The sequence below is a fragment of the Uloborus diversus genome, chromosome 6, assembly GCF_026930045.1.
Source record: "Uloborus diversus isolate 005 chromosome 6, Udiv.v.3.1, whole genome shotgun sequence".
Lineage (NCBI taxonomy): Eukaryota > Metazoa > Arthropoda > Arachnida > Araneae > Uloboridae > Uloborus > Uloborus diversus.
In genome coordinates, this window is record NC_072736.1 from 66,282,885 (window position 1) to 66,307,238 (window position 24,354).

Genomic DNA, 24,354 nt, shown 5'->3' on the forward strand with positions numbered 1-24,354 from the left:
CCCGAAATTTTCTGTTTTTTTTTCCTGACTGTTTTCACCTCTACATTAAATAGAAAAATTACAGATGAACCCAAATCCATACTTACTCAATTTGCAAAATTTTTGACTTAACCACAATCATACTAACCCGTCCAATTAAAGTAGCAAATATCAATCATATTTTTAACTGTCTTTAAATTTCCAGACTAATAAATTCAGATTAAGTAAAAAAAAAACTTTTTCAAGTATATTTTGCTTTTCCTATTGATATACAATTTTCTAACATTTTTATTATTTTAACGAATACCCCTGGTATTATTAAGAAGCAACAACTTGACTTCCGGTATGGAATTCCTTCACGAAATCATTTCATCTACCATATGGTTCTGAAATTGGACTTTTAATTCGCAATGAAACTTTGGAAGTTTTCAAAAATTGCATTGCCAGGGATTTTGGCCAAAAACTTATTTGAAAAAATTTAACTAATGCTCTTTTCCTCAAAAAAAGTTAATTATGGGACAGTTTTGTAAACATGGCCCTTGACAAATTATTTTGCAATATTCAGCAAAAACACAGGTTATTAAAATAGTGATTGATAGGCTAGAAAACTACAAATATATTTTTGGGGATTTTGCTTAACCAAACGGATTTAAAAAAAGCTTTTACTTTACAAAAAGTAATGTTGTCAAAATATCAAAATTGCAACTTATAACAGAGGAAAACCTAATGACTGAATAACCTAAATATCTGAGGAATAATTGAAAATCAGAGAAATAATCTAGTTTTTTAAAAAAAGCAAAGTAAATAAAATCTCATCACATTTTTTTTTTCTTTAAATCTTCAAAGATTTATTTAAGAGTAACAACATTTATTTCATTTGTGTAGATTGTAGGAACATGGACATAAGAAATGGAGTCTTTGGTTTATAAAACAAATTCAAGAAATGGAAAAACATTTTAAAAAGAAAATCTCAAGTTTAATACATGATATGTTAAAAGAATTTACATTTCATCATTGAATATATTGTGTAAAAAATTCTACAGTTAAAAATTTGGCAACAAAGCCTTGAAGAATGATTGAAGCAATGCAACATGATAAATAAAGGAAATTTTAGGAATACGTGACCTATAAAACAGGTCAAAATCACCAAGAAAATATTAATGCACTCATTGCAACTGAGTAAAATATATAATCAAAATCAAATGATGCTGCTATGTAAAAACAAATAATGTCGAAGGACTACCAAGTGCATAGAGAGCAGGTGCAAATAACGAAATATGCACAGTAAACAATCAGATCTGCTTATTAATGAAAGATTTTTAAAACTAATTTTAAGAATTCATAAAATGAATATTTTTATTTTGCTTTTCAAAAAACCTATCTTACCACTGAAAAATTTTAAAATGATACAGTTACACTACATGACTTCAACCAAGAAAGTTATGATTTATTTCCTGCACTCAAATGTAATGTTACGTTAAGAATTTTAGCATTAGCACAAAACGAATCAATGTTGCAACGGTGAAAAAAATTCAAAAAATATATATATAATTTTTTTTAATTAGTAAATGACTTAACTATTCAACAACTAATAAGTTTGCAATTTATTAGTTAATAATGTAGGCTGAGTACAGTGTACTAGATACCAAAAAAGATAAAACTATTTTTATCATATTCTATTTGTTAATTCCTCTGGTATTCTTCAAAAATATTTCAGTTTATTGCATAGAATAGATTTCTATCAGTTAAAAGCTTTTCTAAATTGCAGTTAATATTTTGACAATTTTGAAATAATGTTCACCAATAGAATACAACTTAAAGTTATAAAATTTTAAAATAAACTATCATTTCATGAAAAGATAAAAATGTGCAGGCTATTGACAATCTGATTTTTTTTTTTTTTTTTTTTTTTGTAACTAATTGTATTATTGAATTTACTTTTAAGCATTACACTCAATATTTTTGATTAAAAAAAAAGCTATTAGAATGATATTGGTCATTTAAAAGTTGCTATGAAAAATGAAACCTTTAAACTAAAAACATTAATATCAGTTGTAAAAATTAACAGTACAAAATAATTTTTTATCTTTCATTTATGTTGTGATTTTTTTATAGTTGTTCTCAAAGTTTACAAAGCAAATTATTTTCTTTACATTTCAGCTCATCTTGAAACTTTATAACATACACGCACAAAATTAGTAAAATCATTATTGTATAGTAATCATCCTTTTTATATCACAATTTTCAGCCCAGATACGGGTCTAATATTCTTACTTGTAATATTAAAATAATTAATTGCTTTCAATAGAGCAAAAAATTTTCAATTACAAAAACCTATTTTGTTGGTTCACATTTACCCTAAGAACAGAATTTTGTCCTTGGATTTGGCATTTAGAAACGTCCTTTGGATATCTTGAAATACTCTCTTAGCATCTAAAGATGCATCGATACGAGAGTGAATCCCTTTTTTACGATAATAATCAACCAGAGGTGATGTCTGCAGGTGGTATGTAGCCAGGCGTTTCTTAAGTGTTTCCGCAGTGTCATCGGACCTTTTAATCAAAGGCTCGCCAGTGATCTAAAACACAATTTATAAATTAAATTGTGAAGAAAATATTGCTTGTTGGCAAGAAATTTTAATCATATAAAATTTTAGATTTTTTAGGGGGGAAAACTGTCAACTGGGGGTTATTGGCCCTGAGGGAGTTATTGGCCCAGCAAACAAAAAAGGTTGTTATGAGCTGTATTTAGACACAGGTGAACATCCAAGTTTATTGCTAGGAACACTCTCAATCACTCTTTTGGGTAGATACTGTAAATACAATCATCATTTGCTGGGCTAAGTTACCCCACTTGACGTTTTAACATTTAAATTTCCCTAATATATTTAATAAGAATTCTGATTAACCAGTTTACTACAATTACATAAAGACAAACAAAAACTTTTAAACTATATCAAGATTACACAAAAATGAACTAAGAAGATCCATCTTTCCTAAGAAATAGGAAACTAAGTAAAAATACTTTTTACAAATACAGTAAAACCTGTGTAAGTTGACCATCTGTGGTTCAATACTTTAGCGGTCAACTAATTGTTATTGATACATTATGATCCAAGACTATTTCTGTATCTGTCAATAGCGGTCAACTTAGACAGGTGGTCCACTTACAAGTGTGGTCAACTTTACAGGTTTTACCATATTAAAATTTTACAAGGATAATTGTGACTCCAGGTGTCAAAAACCTTCAAAACTAATGAGATACATAATAAAAATCTGAATAATCACCTAGGGGAAAGGAAAATTTTTCAGATTCAGGCAAATCATAGCAAAAAAAAATGATAAAATAATCTGTTTTCCATGGGCAAATAAAGGGTAAACAGACCCTTTATTTGCCTATACACAAAAATTATGATTATCTTTTGAGCTCAAAATGTTAAAAATATTCAGAGTCCTTGGATGACATCATAACAGAGTTTCATTGTACCGTATATACTCTCTTATAAGTCGATCTCGCATATAAGTCAACCCCTCTATTTTTAGGAGGAAAATCAGGAAAAAAATCAAAAACCCGCATTTAGGTTGAGTCCCAATTTCACAAAAAAAATCGGGAATGTTTTGGCGTTAATTTTGAATATAAACCTTGTAAAAAGGAGGAAAATGAAATGCAATGAACATTTTTATGTTAAAAACTTCAAATTATTACTCTTTTGCACAAAAAGGGTTCACTTCTGCAATCGCGTTTTTTGTAAAGGGTTCAATTTTGCTGTTACGATTTTTGGAACTTATTGTTTTTATTTTGAATAAATATCAATAAAATTTTGCACTGTAGCCATATCATACATTATTTTAAATAAAAATGAGCATTAATTCGCAATTATTGGGAAACTCGCAAATACGGCAATTCCTGCTCTTTTCGCGTTGTCGACCGTTTACTGTAATTATTTCGACTTTATTTCACCGTCAGACCATGTAAAATTATAGCAGAATATGTAGGTATTTACTTCTATAGTATCTACTTAAAAGTGCTGGACTAAAATCGGGAATATGTTCATGTTTTCGAGTGTTTCTTTTTCCAAGAATTGTTCGGGAAAAATTTTCGAAAGGTCTGCCCCCGTATAAGTTGACCACATAACTTTTAACTTCATTTTTTGTACTAAATTTCTCGACTTATACACGAGTATAGATGGCATTTTATTTCTCTATCATCTTCTATTTCATCCTAAGAATGTTAAATTTCTTAAGGAACTAATTACTGTTCTGGTCTTTGTTTTCGTACTAGTCCAAGAAAAAAAATTAGAAGTGTTTTCATGCCTTGAAACATACTCTGCAAATATATTTGACTGTATTACTATACTATGATTGACAATATGGCTTAAAACCAAAGGTTTGGGAAGGGGGATTGCCTCAAAACCCCTTGTAGCTGCCCTTGACTGAAGACAATAACAACTATCATCTTTCATAAATAGTCTCCACAACTTGGGTCTCAAGGGACTGGCTAAAACCTTCGAAATATGAGAAGTTAATACAGGTTACCCAAGAGATGGGGACACGATGAAAACTTTGAGATAAAGGAATATTCAAGTTATTGAGAGTTGGCTGTGATAACTCTTTAGAAAAAAGTTGACTGGACACAAAAGATGTCGTATCAAAAAAGTCTACCATAATAGCAATATCAATCAAAACCACACAAGAACAACCAGTAGAATACTCACATCATCAGTCATGGTAACTTTCGGTGGATGAAATTCCTCGTGATAAGATCGGCCACTTGGTGGATGAAATAACCTGCCTGTGATCCTACGTACTAGCAATGAATCTTCAATTCCAAATTCAATGACTGAATCAAGTTGAGTTTTTCTTTTTTCAAGTAATTCATCCAACTATTAAATATTTAAATTATTTTAGATTTGGTTTCTCATTTAAAAAGATTATATATATATATATATATATATATATATATATATATATATATATATATATATATGTGTCATTTTCATTTAGAAAAAGCTAAATATTGAAAATTATATGGACCTAATACCAGGGTTGGCAAGTTTCTGCCGAGGCGGTTAAAATCACTGGTAGAAACCGGTTAAAACCGGCATGGCAAAAACCACTTTTTGCCACATTTGCGGCAGAAACTGGCAAAAACTTACAAAATGTTAAAAATTTTTTACAACCAATAGAAAATGCATGGAAAATATTAATTGTTAACCAAAGCACAATTAATTACAATATTATGTGTAATTCAAAATCAAACGTTACATTGTTTGAACCCCGCTGTTGCCTTTTAGAAAAGGTGGTTTTAAAAATCTAAAGTTTCTCCATTTATTATGCACAAATGAGAAACTTTAGAATATTCCTGCAACAGAAAATCTAGTAGGCAATGCATCAAGGAACAAGCAATGTTTTTAAACTGGTCCACCATGTAGTAACTGGTGTGGTAAAAATTTGATTGAGAAATGTAAGTTTCAAGAAATGGGGCCAATTTGTATTACAAAGCTGTGGCATTAGGTACAAAACTAGGTTAATACTGGCAAGTAAAATTCTCGCACTTTCTTCTTGAAGCACAGGAATTACAATCAGTAACGCCTGTTTAATTCTGTGTGTAACTTCTCTTTCCAATATATGGTTTTACCATCTTTTGTTAGATTAATCCAAATATTATGAGCGTCTGCAATTGAAAAGTCCCCTTTCTGAACTAAATCAAGGTTACTAGCATAAGATTTTATTTTTTACAATGATGAAATAAAATTTAATTTTTTAGTTTACTTAAACAAATATAATTTAGTAATTAAGTTTTCATTTAGTAACTAGTTACTTGAGTTATTAAAGACACTTTTAAGTTTTTGCCAGTTTCTGCTGGTTTTTACCGGTTATAAACAGTTTCTGCCACTGGCATGGCAAAAACTAGTTTCTGCCGGCAGAAAGCCAGCCCTGCCTAATACCAAACTGTACAAAAGATATTTTCTTTACAAGAAAAAGTAACACAACTCATTAAAATAAATAACTAACTAAAATAACACTTTTGTTTAGAAGCTGAGAAATTTTCAATTAATTTTTTAAAAAACTGATGAGCAGTTTTTGCCATCATTACAAACAATTTTAAAAGTCCAAAGGGAGTCATATGATTTTTTTTTATTTTTAACTTTAATACTATTAACATATAAAGACTATTCTACTTTTAAAAAATTTGAAAACAAGCTATGTTACTACTGCATTGAACAGTATCACCCTTTCCTCAACTAAAAAAACTTAATAAAACAGTCTCTGATTTGATTCTTAGAGGCTAATAGTCTAATGACTAGTTTCCAGAATGGTTTTAGGAAAGGTAAATATTGTGCTACTAATTTATTGCATTTCTATGACGAGGTTGTCTTGTCTTTCGATGACAAAAAGTATGTGGATGTTGTTTATATGGATTTTCGAAAAGCGTTTGATAAGGTACAGAAAGTTACTCATCTCAGCAAAGTATCTGATATAGTAATAGGAGGAAAAAAATTCACTTTGGGTTAGGAATTGGCTGACTGGAAGGAAACGAAGAGTAGTCGTGAGGGGAAATCATTCTAAATGGAGCGATGTTTTGAGCGGGATTCCTCGGGGATCAGTTTTAGGGCTTCTTTTGTTTATCATTTTTATGAATGACATGCATGAAAATATTTCCCAAAACATGAATTGTTTTGCTGATGATATAAAAGTCATGGGCAGGGGCCAATTGGGATGCCAGAGGATGCCAACCTTTGCCTCCAAAGGGCACAAAATAATAATAATAATAATGACGTTACACAGGTTTACGAATTTAAAGAAAAGAAGGAAAAAAGTGAAGGGAAGTCGCACAGGTTTGTTAGTGCAAAAAAAAAAAGTAAATAAATAAATAAATAATAATTAAATTAAACCAAAAAATTAAAAAGAACTTTTTATAAATAAGAAAAGGTGTTCAGACTTGAGGGAGCATCGGCCTGCAACAGATGGGCCAGCCCGCCCCTGGTTATGGGGATCATAGAAAATGAAGAACAAGTAAAACAGCTTCAAGAGGATTAAGATTATATTACTAAGTGGCCGAATAAGTGGGTATGGCAGTTAATGTAGGGAAATGTCAGTGTTACACTTAGGTCCTGGAAATAAGCATACAAATTATTATTTACAGAGTTTGGACAGTTAGTTAGGCAGGAAATATTATTGATCTGGATATCTTAATAAAGCAGGATATCAAGTTTTGACAACAATGCGGCATTGTAAGTAGCTAAGCCAACAGAATGCTTGGGTTTATCAATAGATCTATTTCAAACAGTTTTAAGAAGGTTCTTCTGCCTTTATATAGGAGTTTAGTAAGACCTCATTTGAAATCTGCTGTTCAGTTTTGGTCTCCTTATCTGAGGAAATATGTTTCTGTATTGGAAAGGGTTCAAAAACGGGTTACACGACTAGTAAGGGGACTTTCAGATTTAGATTACCTAGACTTAATGACTATTGTAGAAGTTGATATCATGGAGCCAAGAAGAGTCAGAGGGGACATAATTTAGTTGTTTAAATTTATCAAAATAAAAGATGCTGATGGGTTAAATTTTTGCATGGAAAGCAGGACAGGGGGTCATTGTTTTAAGCTATTAAAATCTCAGGCTTACCTGGAAATTAGGAAGAATTACTACTTTAGTAGTGTCGTGGGCACCTGGGACAGTAAATCGAAAAAGGCTGTAATGAGTAAGGGGGTGGATAGCTTTAGAGAGCCATTGATCTTCATTGGGGACTAACAGACTAGGATCAGCCTAGCTGGGCCCAGAATCTGTTGCTGCATTTGTATTTGTATAAATAAAAGTCAAATTTATTTCAGTTTTTCACAAAAGTGGTTTTTTAATTCACAAAACTAGATACCGGTAAAAAAACCTGAAAAGACCCAAGCTTAAAAAAAAAGTATGGATTAGACCAAAATTAAACCTTTTTTTATAACTTGAAACAGAAAAATCTTTTAAACACTTCATAATATTTATTATTTTTAACAAGTCTGGTGAAAACTATAAGTACCTTTTCAGCTTGAGCTACAGTTCTAGGAAAGCCGTCAAGTAAGAAGCCATTGCGACATTCATCTTTATCTAAATTACGGTCAATGAGATCCACAACAATGGAATCACTAACTAATTTTCCTTCATCCATAATTTTTTTAATACTTTTTCCAAACTCTGAGCCAGAAGAAACTTCAGCTCGCAACATATCACCTATTAAAAATAAATAAAATTAAAGCATCACATACAACATTTTATACCTTTTAAAACCATCAAAGAATTAATGATGTAGGGAGAAATTTTCATAAGGGGGCGGTATTTGGAACTTATAAAACATATATACAGAGAGAAACTAACACATAGATTGCTGTGTAACTATGAAAGCCAGAATCAAGTAAATATCAACATACGCCCGTGAATGTCAACAATGCCAGAGTAAATACAGGGTCCCCAACTTTTCATTAGGTTCAAGAAGAGCGCAGTTTTGTTTAGAGATGAATGGCTTATTTTGGTAACTCCAAATATTACTCTGCCTGTTACATCAAAAATTTCACTTATATATATATATATATATATATATATATATATATACAGTGCTCGATTTCTAAAAATTGAGGTACCGGAACTCTGTTAAGGGCGGACACACCGGGGGTCTGAGGGGTATCCATACCCCCCCCCCCCCCAGCTAAAGGGGGGTCCGGGGGCTCTCGGAAAATTTTCAAAATTTCAGTTTAAAATTACGCATTTTTAGGCTGTTTTTACTTCTCAATCAACAATAGTTTAGTGTTCAAAAAGTAAGGCTTGAAACAAATATTTTGACTAATCAAGTAAGAAGAAATTTCAGTCAGCAACATCAACACTTTAACACAGTCAATCAACAAGTCAAACTGCCAACCACGTAAGAAAGGGAGTATTCGGTTAAAAAGAAAGAAATATTTTATTGAACTCAAACTTTTTAATAAACATAATGAAAAGCAGTAAAACAATACAACATAACTGTTTCAAAAATTGTTCTTAAAATATACTCCAAAACTTCATCATGTTTTCTTCGTATTTGCCTTCTCTTGATCTTTCCTTACTCTTTACAGCTAGCGCCGAGTGGTGTCCAGAAACCAGCCAAGAGTTAACATACTTCTCTGGATCAAACAGTCTAAGAGGAGGTCCATTAATTTTCAAAAACATCAGGCCAGAAACCGTTCTTATGTTGTTCTTATGTTGAGTGAAGATCGCAGCGGTGTAATTATTAAGTTCATCTGAGAGAATCCTCTTTCACATTCACTTGATGAAATGGCAACCGAGTCAATTGATTGTTTTACAGGATTGAGGCTTTCTGGTAACTCTCTGGAGTAGATATATTCGCGTAAACCTGTAATTAACTGTCTTTCGTTAAGTTTGAACCTGGAAGCAAGTTTCCTCATTTCATTTTCCCCAAAAGTTATTGGGAGTTTCGTCGGCCAGGTTTTGGTATCCATAACTTCAAGAGTTGTAGCTAACTCAACATCTTTGTCATCAAGTAGTCTCGTTTCAATAGAAGTTTTAAGGGCCTCGTAAAATATTTTGGGGTTCAACGGCTGATTGTCTGATCTCCCTTCTTTTGTGTGGAGAGGAACTCCGAAAAAAGACAAGTTGTTTACTGCTTCTTGAGCCATTGTTGAGTAGGACCCTGGAACTGTTTTTCTTTCTTCAAATAAACCAACTGTGATTAGCAATTTTCTGTTCGCATAGTTCAAATCTGCATTACGATGTTGTAAAGCTTCACTTAGTTCTGAAAGTTCTTGCAAAGCATCTGCCATCAATCCCAGGTCTAGAATGAAATTAGTTTCTGTGATTTTGTTAAAGAAGTCCGGAAAAAGTACTTTTATCTTTGCTGTCTCTAGATGGGTCATTTGAAGCTTCTTTAAAGTGTTCGACTAATGCTTCATATGACGTCCAAACAGCTGACACAGATCTAAAACTAGATGCCACCCAACGGGTGCTCAAGACTCTTCCAATTTTTAACATTTCTGTATCCAAAAGAGTTGCACAGCTTCGAAGTTCCCTGCTGTTCTTTGGTGAAGCATGATAGACAACATAGAGTTTGTCAATAAAAGATTTAAACCTATTAACTTCTGAAACAGATTTAATAACGTCTGACACTGACAGCTCAAGTCTATGGTTTGCACAGTGCCAAACAATAACAGAAGGAAATTTCTCACGAAATAATGTTGCAACGCCTTTGTGCTTACCGATCATAGTAGCAGCACCATCACAAGTTAAGCTTGTTAAATTATTACTTAAAAATACGTCAGATAGTCCATTAGACCGAAGACAGTTCATCAAAGAGTCAAAAACAGCTCTAGCAGTAACGCCATCTAGTTCTATTAGATCCAAAAAGACGTTAGTGGAGCCACTCATACCGGTTTTAGGCAAAGAACACCGAACGTATACTATTAAACTTGACTTATTACTTAAGGACGTGGATTCATCAATTATCAAACCAAGTTTTGTATCATTCTTAATGATTTCATCTACAAAGGTTTTCTTCATTTCCTTACTGATATGCAAAGCAATTTTAGCACAGGCTTTGTCTGAGTGTAAAATGCGACCCATGTTAATCCCATTTAATTCTTGCAAATCAACTTCCGTTTCAAAATTGTTAAAAGACTGATTTTCTTTAACAACCTTGTACGCCGTTCGAAAAATTTTCCCCGTTATTTCTTTTTCATGAGAGTTCTGTCTCAAAATAGTTTTCTCCAGTTTTCCGTCTTTACTTTCGATTAGGATTTCAGCAGCTGCCTTATGACCAGCACTCTCTTTGTGGTCAAAAATCTTTTTCCTTAAAGACGTTTGCTTTTTCTGTTTAGTGTCACCATAACTGTCTATTTCAACATTTGCCCATTCTTTTGAAATTTTCATACCTGTTTTTTTCTTAACAGATAAGATCCCTACTTCTTTACAAGTACTGCATCCTAACTTTCCATTTTTAATTAACAACCAGTCATATTTTTCGCAAAAATCAGTTTTTTGAAAATTAGTCCAACAATCTGGCAAGGCATTGTCGTTACACTCAACCTTTTGTCCTTGTTCTTTAGAGTGATGTTCGTCAGAATCTGAACTGGTTACCTTTTCAGTGCTAGTTGACAGTTGTAAGGTCGTTGAAGATGGTTGCGTGAGGTTGTCTTCACAATCAATGGTTCGCTTAAGTCTCTTAGTATCACCCGAGGGTAAAAAAATATCGGTTAACTTTTTGTTCATCTTATTTCACAACAATCACACTCGCATACATTGATAAACTTCAACACAACTAACCTAAGTAACGTAACAGAGATAAATAAAAGACGACCGTGTGTGCAAGTGGGTAGCGCGTAGTAGAGTACAGTACAGGACAACACGGACTCCTGACTACGGGACTACGACTGAGCAACTGAGCATCTAGTGATGAACGAAATGGGGAATAGACGCCAGACGGACGAGTCTATCTCTAACCTGGAGGGGAGGAAGCTATACTGCACGTGCGCCGCGGCGGATGAGTCTACTCACTGACAAAGAATTTTAACTGTTTTCAAATAATTTAGTTTTTTTACAGAGAGAGGTTCCGGAACGCCGTTCCGCCGCGTTCCGCCTGAAATCGAGCACTGTATATATATATATATATATATAAAATAATAATAAAAGTGAAAAATATTGAAAAGACCACACCAAGAGCCCATAGATGCGCAACGCAGCAAAACTAAAAAGCTAAGTAGTTACTATAATAAGTAAGTACCAAGTAGTAGTAGTAAATATAAAATTAAGCAAACAGAATTACAAATATTAAACAAATTATAAATACCAAATGATGATAAAAAGGAAAAATGCAAACAGCTATTAAGTAGGAAAAGAAAAAGAGTGAATCCAGAGCTCATCAGCCGTGGAGGATTCATTAATTATGATCAAAAGACCAAAATTTTTAACTATAAACTAGAAGAGAATGCTTAAGCTCCAGTACATGTAATATAGAGTAACAATGGGCAAACGCACCACTTGCTAAGCTAAAAACAATAAACTAGAGCTCAAACCTAAAACTAAAAGCAGGGGGTTTCGCACTGTAGTGGATAAGTTTTACACGTGCGAAACAGGCGACCTGGTACGTCTTTGGACTGTTTTCCGGACATGTTTTTTATATTTTTAATGTTTTGTTGACGAATGGATAGGCTTTTTTATCAGGCTGAACAACGGACAGGATATGGTTACGCGGATTTCAAGGTAAGACAATTTTGTTATTGGCAGGTACTGTCCCGTGGAAGGCTAATTATCGGAACTTGTTTTCCTAATTAGTCGAGGCGAAACCCCCTGCTTTTAGTTTTAGGTTTGAGCTCTAGTTTATTGTTTTTAGCTTAGCAAGTGGTGCGTTTGCCCATTGTTACTCTATATTACATGTACTGGAGCTTAAGCATTCTCTTCTAGTTTATAGTTAAAATTTTTGGTCTTTTGACCATAATTAATGAATCCTCCACGACTGATGAGCTCTGGATTCACTCTTTTTCTTTTCCTACTTAATAGCTGTTTGCATTTTTCCTTTTTATCATCATTTGGTATTTATAATTTGTTTAATATTTGTAATTCTGTTTGCTTAATTATATATATATATATATATATATATATATATATATATATATATATATATATATATATATATATCTTAGTTTATTATTTTTCCCCCATTACTATTCCTCAACATACTGATGGTAATGATAAGAGCAAAAAGTGTATAGTTAAAAGCTAATTCAATTATAATTTAATATTTCTTCAAAAAATTAGCAATAAGTGATAATCTATGAATGCTACTCAGCAAAATTAATCGATAAATATAAAAATGAAAAAAATAAAGAGAATTTTCTTTTTTCTTTTCGATAATAAATAAGCTTATCTATGATAAGACTTAAAGTAACTTCCAACAGTCAAACATATTAAAACAATTGCAAAATGCAAAAGGATTGAAATCTGAAACACAGAAAACATTTGGCTTTTGAAAATTCACCAATTCCTCGCAATTTGGCATATTTTTTTGTAAACTTTTAACATTGACTTTTGCATTATGATATTTCATATTATTTTCAAAAGAGTACAAAATACAAATCACACTGAGCGTGAATAGGGAGCGTATTTTAAAAGATAAATACAAACTTTTTTTCTTAATTGACCCCCTGTTGTTGTTTTCGCGACTTCTCGAATGGATATATTTTGATTTAAAAAGCATACAAATAAAGATATTTCAAGATCCATTTGGACTTCCTGTTGATGAAGCTCTTGAAAGTATACAGTTGGAGTTTGTTGAATTGGATACATCCGATAAATGCAAATCAAGTTTCTGAGCCTGGGCTTTTGGAGTTCTCCAAATTATTACGTCCAAGATTCACCAATATTAAGGAAAGTGCATCGTGTGTTACAATGTTCAATAGCACATAAGCAAATTATCCAATGAACAAATCAATATTGAGAATTCAACAATCAACAATGAACCTATCGAATTTGGTAGATAAATTTCAGTCCCAGCCATCCAATTGTTAATTATGATTTGCCTTCTACTAAATTTTAAGTTGTATAAGGTTTGTAATCTTTGTTATTGTGGGTATACACTCAAAATGTCGCGGCCAAAATGTCGCCGGCCCAAAATGTCGCCTGTCCAAAATGTCGGCGGTCCATAATGTTGCCGGCCCGAAATGTTGCCGGTCCAAAATGTCGCCGGTCCAAAATGTCGCCAGCCCAAAATGTCGCCGTCCCAAAATGTCGCAGTCCCAAAATGTCGCCCGTCCAAAATGTCGCCCGTCCAAAATGTCGCCGGCCTGAAATGTTGCCGGTCCAAAATGTCGCCGGTACAAAATGTCGCGGTCCAAAAGGTCGCCGGTCCAAAATGTCGCCGGTCCAAAATTCGCTAGTTCAATCTGTACGAAAAATTTAAATGTACGTTGATGCTTTCCAGCATAAAAGTTGCGAAAGAATATTAATTGCCTTTCAAAGTAAGTTTCTTCAAAAATTCCAAACGTTTTCTCCTGTCTTAATTCGTAAACATCAGATTAATTCCAGAAAATTAATAGTTTTCAGAAAAACATACGTTTTTCTATATACTATTACAAACGTAAACATGTGAAAGGCTGCTGCAACGGAATTCTCTTTCTCGTTTAATCTGATTAATAATAATACTCAAGATGTAACATAAAGGATCAAGATGTAACGCAAGGATTCAGACAAAAAATTGGTATGGAAGTAAAACTAAACTGTTCTAAACGCGAATGAAAGAATAGTGAGGCGCAATTTGAATATGGCAAGAGAATAGACGGTTTGTATTTTTTGGCGTAATGAAGTAAAAACAAATAACTCCTTCACTCTAGCATATTATTACGATAGCGACAGGTCAGTCATTTAGGGGATCAGACGGAATGGCCCTCGACTTTGAATTTTTTTTATATACAAGTGGGAGTGGTTTTTATAGCAATCCTATGAAATGTGCATTGGTTATACATACGCCCGTTATCCTCCCTCTCCCCTTTCACTGGAAAAATTCGAAATCACGGGCCAGGGTGGAAATAAAGTAGAAAAGTATCTTAATGAAATTTAATTTTCTCATAGATTTATCAAAATTACCCTAAGAACTGTAAAAAAAAATACAAAAAAAACTACCTTTTCAGTGAGATATACGTTGGTTAAAGTAAAATCAAAACTGCCGTGGGAACTCCCATCTCTTATGAATAAAATTCTGAAATTACGTCGAAATGTTCACCGTCAAATCTTTTGAAATCAATGAAACCCGTAACTGCTAAAACAGGTGTCTTTCACTCAGATTTTTGAAAAAAGACTCTACGCGATGACAAATATTTTCAATTCTCAACATTCATGAAATTTATATATTCGATAGAACATCAAGGGACAATTTCAGAACAGCTATTTTATTGAAGGTTTTCAAGAGGATACTTTCATGCATGCGAAGTAGCGCTTGTCAGCTAATCACATTTTCCAATTTTAAATAGAAAAGAAAAAATTTCATAATGTAGGGTGAAATAACTGATACCAATGAGATTATTCAGATCAATTTTGACCTAGACTTATTTTTAAAATGAGTTTCAAAAAGTAATAGTTCCAGCTCAATATAGCTTGGTAATTCAGAAAGAAAAAAATATTGATAATAATAATAATAAACAAATAAGTTTTTCTCTCTCAGAAAAAATTGCTGTTTTATTTAGTGAATTTTTACGACGCAAATTATATAAGATTGCAAACTCAGTTTTTATTTAACACTCACGCTAGTTAAAGTGCTACAAAAATGAGAGGAATACACGGCTAATTTAGATTTTATTGATATCATGCTCAACCTCTCATATATAAATTCAGTATATTTTTCATTGTTTATTTAATTACACTGACTCACGTAAACGATTACGAAACTCAACTTAGAACGAAAATAAGGCTTGTTTTCGTTTAATTTCACTTGTATACTACATTTTTGTATGAATCCTCGCATTACTTCTTGAGATATAGCAGTCACATAAAACGATAAAAATTATTCAGTGATCCTTCCTTTTGGGATGACTGAAGCCAAAAATAAATGAGCAACTCGCCCTTTAAGACATACCTGTAGACCAAATTTTGTCTTAACCCTTGTACAGTAGACCCTCGTTTTACGCGGAGGTTATGTTCCACGGAAATGCTGCGTAAATCGAAACCGCGTAAATTGAGACCTAATATTAGTGTCAAAATAGGAATTAGGTTCCGCAGATTAAAAAAAATACTTCATTCTAGTGATGACTAATTGTATAATAAGTTTAATGTGTACTTATATCAATTTTTATGCACAATATGCATAAAGAAAACAAACTAATTTCGTGTTCTGTTTATGAAGAAGAGCTGACTATGATAGTTTTTTGGTAGTCATTAAGAATTTTTCCTCCAATTCTTTGCTTAGCATTAACTCATCCATGATCACTTGCGTCATTTCCATGATAGAATCTTCTTTCACTAACAAATCAGAAAGATCATTCCTATTGTCTACGGATGGTTCGAAAATTTTCAATGTGAGTGTTTTTGGTTGTGTGTCACCGGAGTCGATATCCGCGTTGGTTTTGACCTCCTTTGTCACTCCTAAAAGCTCTTCTTCCAGTGAGTTCTGAACTGTGTGAGTTTAATCACTTTACTTCTGATGGAAAAAGCTCTGGAACCAATCGCATAAAATGTCTCCAAGGACCCAAGTTCGATTATTAGCACGCCAAAATGCAGTTAGTTACGTGTAATCTGCAATCTTTAGGAGCTTGGGTTTTGAAAGAGAGGAAAATGTTACCTGTTTGCACTGCCGCATCTGCGTAAAACCGAAACTCATCTGCGTAAATAAAATAAAGGTGTCAAATCTTCAACCGCGTATAATCGAAACCGCGTAAAATAAACCCGCTGAAAACAAGGGTCTACTGTATTACTTTTTGAGATATATCAATCACAGATAATAAAAAAGAAAGGAAAAAACATTCGATTGCTCCACTCTCTGGTGTTATTGAGCCCAAAATCTGTCCCCCTGCTGCTTCCTAACGTTTTATTTGATTCCGTTCATCATTTTTTGAGCAATGACAGTCACGCATATCGATGAAAATGTTCAGTTACTCCACTATCTTGAACGAATTGACGCAAAAAACCACGCAGCCCTAAATAATATATGGGTACTTGCGGGTATCGTTCGAATTCTTACTACAGGTTTTGACGTAGAATGTCCCCAAAAAATCGGTCACATATAAACGCACACTATTCTTGAAGAAAAGTTTAAAATAATTTAGCGAACGTCAGAACTGAATGCCGTCAGAACGTTTTACAGTTGGTAGATAGCGAGTCACAAGAAATAAGATAACGTAACTCTTGTATTCTATTTGTTTGCTGAAAAACAGCCGAGAGTTGCGAATCAAAACGGAATAATCTTTTTAGAATTTATCATGAAACTCAGTTAGTCCAGTCCCATTTTTAACGGAGACATTCATTAAAGGCAGTAACCATTTATTCTGCAAATTTGGTGTTAAACATCATTTTTGTACATTTAAATTTTTCTTACCAACTGAATAAACGAATTTTGGATCTACGACATTTTGGACAGGTGACATTTTGGCCCAGCGACATTTTCGATCGGCGACATTTTGGCCTGACGACATTTTGGACAGGCGATGTTTTAGCCCGGCGACATTTTGGACCGGCGACATTTTGGATCGGCAATATTTTGGCACGGCGACATTTTGGACCGGCAACATTTTGGACTGGCGACATTTTGGGCCGGCGACATTTTGAACCTACAACATTTTGGACCGGCGACATTTTGGACCAGCGACATTTTGGACAGGCGACATTTGACAGGCGACATTTTGGACAGGCAACATTTTGGCCGCGACATTTTGTCCCGCGACATTTCGGTGGCGACATTTTGACCCCAAACCGTTATTGTGATTACTTTTTGTTAACTCATCATTTTGCTTGATGTTCATATAATATTCAGCTAGTGATAGAATCTTACCTTTGCACTGCGGTCAAGTTCCTTTTGCAGTTTGCAATTTGTGCCAAGGTTATTTTTTAAACCTATATTTTGCAGTAATTATATCTTAATTTTGCATTACTGAATAAAATGTTTAATTTCTTTAGTTTTGCTGCCTAAATTTTAAGTTTTTTCCAGATTTTTTTTTTTTTCTTTAAGCAAAAAATTTAATTTTTATTACAATAATTTCTGGAGGAAACGCTGCTGCGTTTACGTGTTTAAGAGTTAAAATATTCAGAAATGAGGCCTTTCCGTCAATGCGACCTTCACAATTGACTTTTCTTTTTATTGCCCCTGATTTCATTCCAATTGCTTTAACGAAACAACAAAAAACTGATACATTCTGATACAATTATGTTATCTACTTGTTAATTAAAAACTTTATGTAAAAGGCTGACTGCTTGAAGAGTGCGGAAAAAGATAAACTCCCTGTTTCCAAATTTTTTGTACAGTTGATTACACGTAAAATAAAGCTTGTTTCTTACACAAAAAGGTAATTTAAAACCTTAATAAGGAACATAAGGAAGCAAAAAATGAAAAATCTATACATATTTTATTGATGTTAGTTACAGAAAAAAAGCTACGGAATACAGAAATTCGGCAAAACGAACCATTTGCAGCAAAACGTTCTATTTTTGTCTAAAAAATCTGGAATAGATTTAAATGAGGATTCTGCTTTTTTTCTTAATTTTATCTTAGAGTAGTCCGGGAATAGAGATGTACGCAATACGCTGTGAATTCTTTCTTTTTAATATGTTTTTATGTGGGTATTTTCTACTCTGATACACCATGGATGAGTTAATCATCAATTTTAAGTGCAGCGCTTCCAAGTACTTTATTCATTTATTTTTGGACATTTTTTTGTAGCACAGCAATTATGCTGAAAATTGCAATACTATGTTATTTTTCTTATAAAAATCATTTTGTATTGTAGAAAATTATTAGAGACATATGCCATATGTATTTTACATTTACGGCAGTTTGGAGTGTTATGTTCATGAAGAAAACAAAGTTACACCAAAGTAACACATTTATTCAAACATTTTTTGATTAATGCAAGAAGGGGAAAAAATGGCAAAACTGCTACGGATTATCTACACGTGATTTGTACAAGTGCAAGCCACGAGCAACATGGTGCAATGACAACACGTAGCACTTCACTTCATTTCAATACCAAAAAGTTGAGTTGTCAATATTTGTTGCCGCACATTGATTTTCTGTCCTTTAACAGGAATGTTTTTTTGATAATAGTTTTTGCATAATTGAGTTAGTTTTTTAGTTTAGCTTTGCATTATTGGGTTTTGATAATTAATAACTGGCACTTGCGTGTTTCAAGAATTACATGGCAAATCATAAAATCCCTTCATAAACTAATGTCAGGACATTCATAATAATAATTAAAAAGACAATTAATATTAATTACATATCCTATTCGCAACTCCAACGAACTATAGGAGGCACTGCAGTCACTGTCTAATGGCGGACGAAAAAACTAAAACAAACGCATGTGGTAAAGAAGAAAATGCTATAAGTGTTGTGATTTTTGTTTGTATGTATGATTTTTTCGCTTCATTCTTTTTAAATTAATTTTCAAAGTCTTGTGGATATTCTGGCCCATGTAGAAAGAAATGAGAATTCAAGAAGCATTACTAACCGTCAAAGATTAGTGCAAACTACGTAGTTCGTAGTTCTAAGCAGCTATTTCCACAATGTTGAATTCGATATTTATCAATTCTTGATAAAACTAAATAATAATTGTGGCCTGACAAGAATAACAATTAATGGCAGAAAATTCAATATGACATTACAAATTATTATCGAAAGAAGATGATACTTTTTTGCCTTGCTTGGCTAGTGCTTATTGTTTTGCATTTGTAGCTGAGTTATTTCTCTCGAATTCCCAAATCGGTTAATTTAAAATTTTTCTGTTTCGATTTTTCTAATTTCTGAGTTACGATTTAATTATATCATGTTATGCAAATCATCAACAAAATTCTCACGGATATATGGTGATAGTTTTCTTTTCAGTTGATTGACCATTATTTCTTTTTACTTATCGAATTCTGTAATCTTACTACCATTTTATTCCACTCATGATAAAAATTAAAAATGGTTTAACTAAAAACGCGAAATCTCGCCAAGGCTACTTTCAGGGGTCTGGCCAGAGCAAATTTGGGTCCGTTAACGGACCCTTCACAAAAATCCGATCAACCAAAACGGACCTTTCACAAAATCCCTATCAACCAAAACGGACCCTTCACAAAATTCTGATAAACAAAAAGGGATCTTTCACAAAGCGTCTGGCGGTGCGATGTTAAGCTGTTAATTTGGGAGAAAATTATATGGGTTTGGTTTTTCGATGCTAAAAAGGATAATTAACTTTAAATAAACTCTTTTATTTACTGTTTTTTTTTCCCTATAGATGCCTACATTTTGAAAAACGCAATCTTTTTACATCCGATATGAGAATCATATTTTTTTCTTTTTTTTCAAGCTAACTTCGCTTTATTAGTATGCAATGAAGTCTCTTTATTTTTGTAACAAAGCTTATTTCAAGTTTTTAAAGCGGAATTCCATTTTCTTTTATGAGTCAGTAATTAAAATGCTGAATCGATGGTTTATTTATTTTATTTATTTATTTATTTTTGCTTCAACTGTGTCCAGATATTAATGATATGTTTATCATAGGACTTTAAAATGCAATTCAAAAATAATTTTATCAAAAATATTTACTTTACAAGCCGTTTTTATACTTTTGATGCCTTCACTTTGAGGATTGCAATATCTTTGCATCCGCTGTGGAAATCTGATTTTTCGAATGTTCGATGTTTAGTACGCTTAGTTAAGAGGTAAACAAATAAAATATATTTTTATTTTCGTAAAAATCACGGAGTTTATAAGTTTTGAAACTCTGCTATTAAACAGTGTCTTAGGTTAAAAAGTTAAATGCTGAACCCCTGCCTGAATTTTTTCTTACAGTTATTTTAAATACTATACAAATAACATTCCTAGTATAAAATAACATGATGTAAAATGGTAGATAAATATTGATACTTGTGGGGTGCCCATCTCCCAGGGAGCGATGCCTCCTTCGCCCCCTCTTCCCAAATACTAGAAAAACACTCAAGAATGATATTCTCAAAAGAAAAGAGAGAAAACACTCAACTTTGAGTGTCAATGATGCAGCATTTTTTTTTTTTTTTTGTAAAATTATTTGATTTTTCACAAAAATAATTGATTTTTCACAAAAATAATTGATTTTTCACAAAAATATTTGATTTTTCACAAAAAACGGACCCTGTAAAAAATCCTGGACAGACCCCTGACTTTGCTCGCACAATACTAAAACTATAACCCTAAACAAATTTGGCGAAACCTTTTACGAGCTGAGAATAAAAGGAATAAAGTAAATTCTTTCTCGGTTAAACATTTTTCATTTTGTTCTACGATAATATATTTAAGAAAATATTTTGCATACTGTCCATTCCAACTAAATGCTGCTGTAAAATATGGTTAGGTTAATTAATTTAAGATTTAAAAAAAAACCCATATTCTTACAAATTCATACAAAACAATAAAAATTTTTACCTTGTATAACGTTATCCAAGTTTGTTAATCCAGAATTTTCACTTTCACCATTTCTCAACAACTCATATTTTAGAAGGAAATAATGAAAACTAACATTATTTTGAGAAGCTCGAGAATACAACTAAGGGACGAATAGATTTCCGTAGCTGAAAGCAAACTAAGACACATCGATTGCGTTAATAAATACTCGGAACAAACTGCCTGTGTTTACGTCAGCAGACACACGTGGAACGCAACGTGGCAATGTTTTAGTTTTCCCGGCAGTTTTATAAATCACCGCAAGGTAGCGTATTCGAGCGCTGGAGTTGCGAATAACCTATGCAACACATTATGGAAACAATTACCTTACAGTACAATTTTAAGGATCCAAAGTTAAAACTTGCATAATTTACATGCTTTACTTTGAATTTAAAAAGCAAATCTTTCACTTCTAATGAAATTTTACTTCTATATCTAAAGCATAATAATAATATTTTTTTGTCATATCAAAGGAACAAGTGGCCAATGAGTCCAGAAAAAAATCCATCAAAAACTTAGCAGACCAATTTTTAAAATAAATGACAAAATATGATAATTATTTTAGAATTTATGATATAAATAAATGGCACTGACCAGTAGCAAGATGGCAAACACAAAATTCTTTCTTTAATAAAGGAGCCTATGAAAAAAAAAATAATTATATCAACAAGAAAAGGAATTGACATATATTGCATAAATGTAAAGTAATAGTTTTAAAATTTTTCACACATATACATAATTTCCTACAATTAAACTGTATTAAACCTTGAAACCAAGCATGGTTGCATAACATTGAACTTCCATTGCAGTAGAACTAGGGTCTATGCTCTATGCAGTCAAACCACTTTACCAGGGCTCATATCTAGTGAGAATTGATCAAAATCTAGAATTTAATTCAGATCTGTGACCCTCAAGGTTATACTATTTGGTAGTGAGTCTTCTTTCACGCTAAAATCAACAGTTAAGGCAGTTAGAAGCAAAGGGATGAAAGTGGACACTTTCAAGTTTCTAAGTTGTGCGGCTCGGTAGGCTTTGATTGATATTTTCTTTCTAAATCAGGCGAAAACCAGCACCTACCAGGTTTATTAGTTCTATTGCCTCAAGATAGAGGGGTTCACCTATCTTTTATAATGGTTGTCTCCAAATTTTTAATTTTGTCACTTTGCTACTCACTGCCTCAATTGTCCAAACTCACCTTTGGCTTTTCACTTACTACAATTCTCTTACTCATGGAAAAGCCTCTTTCCACGGAAGTTCCGAGATGGGAGACAGACAGAACCAGTCATTAAAAGTTTCTTCAAATGAGTGCATTGCAGCCTTATTTTCCTTTTTTTAAATCTTCAGACAAAATTACAAAACTTCTTGATGCAATCATCAGCCATATTCTCATAAACACCATTGATATATTTGTGCTACTCGCCTAATATAATCAAATAGTTGAAATGGCAAACCTTCACAAGACAACAGAGACATTGGATGATTGTACTGAATTTAAATTTGGAAACTAGTTCATGTGATACCAAAATCAGGCTAGTTATTTTTAGGGAGGCAGACGAGTTAATCGCCCCATCCCCAGCTTTGAATTTACATATAAGTGGGCAAGGCTTTTGCTATATTTTGACAAAATTTGCAACCTCCCTACTCAGTGGCGTAGCTAGTTTCTGCCACCCAAGGCGGTTCCTCTGTTTCCCGCCCTTTCATTGAGGTATATCTAATACATTAAACCGTTGAAAATAGTTGAACAAATTGAAAAGTTCATTTAAGGAAGAAAAGGGAAACTAATTTAATCTGTATTCTTCCTACTTGAACTGAGAAACAGGAACTTCCTTTGTGTATATTTTCTATACTTAAGTTTAAAAAATGCAATTTTACATATAGTACAAGCTGTTAGAGGAAAAGGAGCTCTTTCCCGGAATTCTTCCGGAACTGCAGCCTTGAAAATGCGATCATAGCGCTTCTTTTATTGCTCTGGGGATTGGGATCAGAACTTTGTACAGGATTTTTTTTGATATCGAAGTTTAAAAATCTCAATTTTAGACTATCTTAGATGATATTAGGGATAGGTTCAAAGGCTCACCCTGGATATTTTTGGAAAGAAACACAATTGTAGGACACCTTTGATTATTTATGGGTAAGTGATGGGGTTCAGTATACTCCGTCAAAAGCTTTTAGAAATTTAAGTTCTAAAAAGTAAAGAGTAAAAAACAATCGCCCCCCCCCCCTTGAACATTTTATAGATCCGCCCTTAATTGAGCACCAACTATATTTCATTTTTGATTTAGTACTTACTTGTGTACCTTTCCCAGCTCCAGGTGGACCTAACAAAACAGCATTTATTCCAATTTTCTCAGACTTTTTATCCAAATCCTCCTTAACATCTATTAATGGAGCTGCTACAGGAGCCATTTTTTAGCTAAATTAAAATAAATAAGATGATGAAACTACAATTCCCTTCTTTTAAAAAATGAAAAATCTGAATGTACTAAAAAATTTTCAAGTAACAGAATCAATTTTTAAAGAAATAAATGTCATTCATTCAAAATAAGGAAAAGCCTCTAGAGATGTTAAATTTATGGAAATTTTGAGACAGTGAAAAAAAAAATTAAAATTTAATTTTTCAAATAAAAATGCAGTTTCTTTTGAGCATATCTTTTTGGGGGGAGCAAAACGTTAAACACTTTAAAATACATGCAATCTACTTTTCCTTCTGAAATATATGCAAAACTTTTACTATCACGAGATATTAGGCTTCGATTTAGAACTGAGAGTAGCAACGGCCGGCTCCAACACTTTTTGCATGGACAAAAATTAACCGGCTATCTTAAGAAGGAAAAGTTTGGAGGCCCATAAGTAATAAACCAGGGTTTGTTTTTAAGTAATAGATAAATAAATACTTAAATAAATTATTAATTAAACATAAAAAGTTTAGACGAAGAATACTTTTCAAAAAATCGTGATACAAACAATAAAAAAAAATTATTTTTTCAGCAATGCCAACAGATCGACCCAAGTGAAGTAAGTAATGTTTACATTTTAAAAATCAAACTTGAAAGGCTTTATAGGGAGAATATCTTGAGCGTGACACATTCATAAAGTTCAAGAGAATCAAGATTTTTTAATATATTAACTTAAATAAAATCATTGCTCGAAAAAATATTACATATTCATACTTAATTATCAAACAGACAAGACACGTTTCTTCCTTCCCAGCAAAGGTAAAGGTCGATTATCATAGTGTTGCCATTTGCCAAATACT

The 24,354-nt window shown here is 32.7% G+C and overlaps 1 protein-coding gene across 2 annotated transcripts; it reads right to left on the minus strand.

Moving 5' to 3' along the window:
- Positions 1-835: 835 nt before the first annotated feature.
- On the minus strand, positions 836-24,354 carry LOC129223812 (adenylate kinase-like). 2 transcript variants are annotated; one of them, XM_054858170.1, is made up of 6 exons: positions 24,129-24,267; positions 23,388-23,511; positions 21,693-21,738; positions 8,001-8,191; positions 4,694-4,861; positions 836-2,557 (listed from the first exon to the last, which is right to left on the minus strand). In XM_054858170.1, the coding sequence occupies exons 2-6, from the start codon at positions 23,502-23,504 to the stop codon at positions 2,333-2,335; spliced, it is 747 nt and encodes a 248-aa protein (XP_054714145.1). In that variant the 5' UTR covers positions 23,505-23,511; positions 24,129-24,267; the 3' UTR covers positions 836-2,332. The 2 variants fall into 2 exon arrangements, with proteins under 2 accessions (XP_054714145.1, XP_054714144.1); XM_054858169.1 differs by lacking the exon at positions 24,129-24,267 and adding an exon at positions 24,269-24,354 and having other exon boundaries at positions 837-2,557.

Excerpts from the sequence above, each read along its gene's own strand:
- LOC129223812 (XM_054858170.1), bottom strand. The coding sequence starts at position 23,504 with ATGGCTCCTGTAGCAGCTCCATTAATAGATGTTAAGGAGGATTTGGAT. Across the intron at positions 21,739-23,387 it reads GAGCTGGGAAAGGTACACAA|GCTCCTTTATTAAAGAAAGA; the intron begins GTAAGTACTAAA and ends TTTTTTTCATAG. Across the intron at positions 2,558-4,693 it reads AAGTTACCATGACTGATGAT|ATCACTGGCGAGCCTTTGAT; the intron begins GTGAGTATTCTA and ends ATTGTGTTTTAG.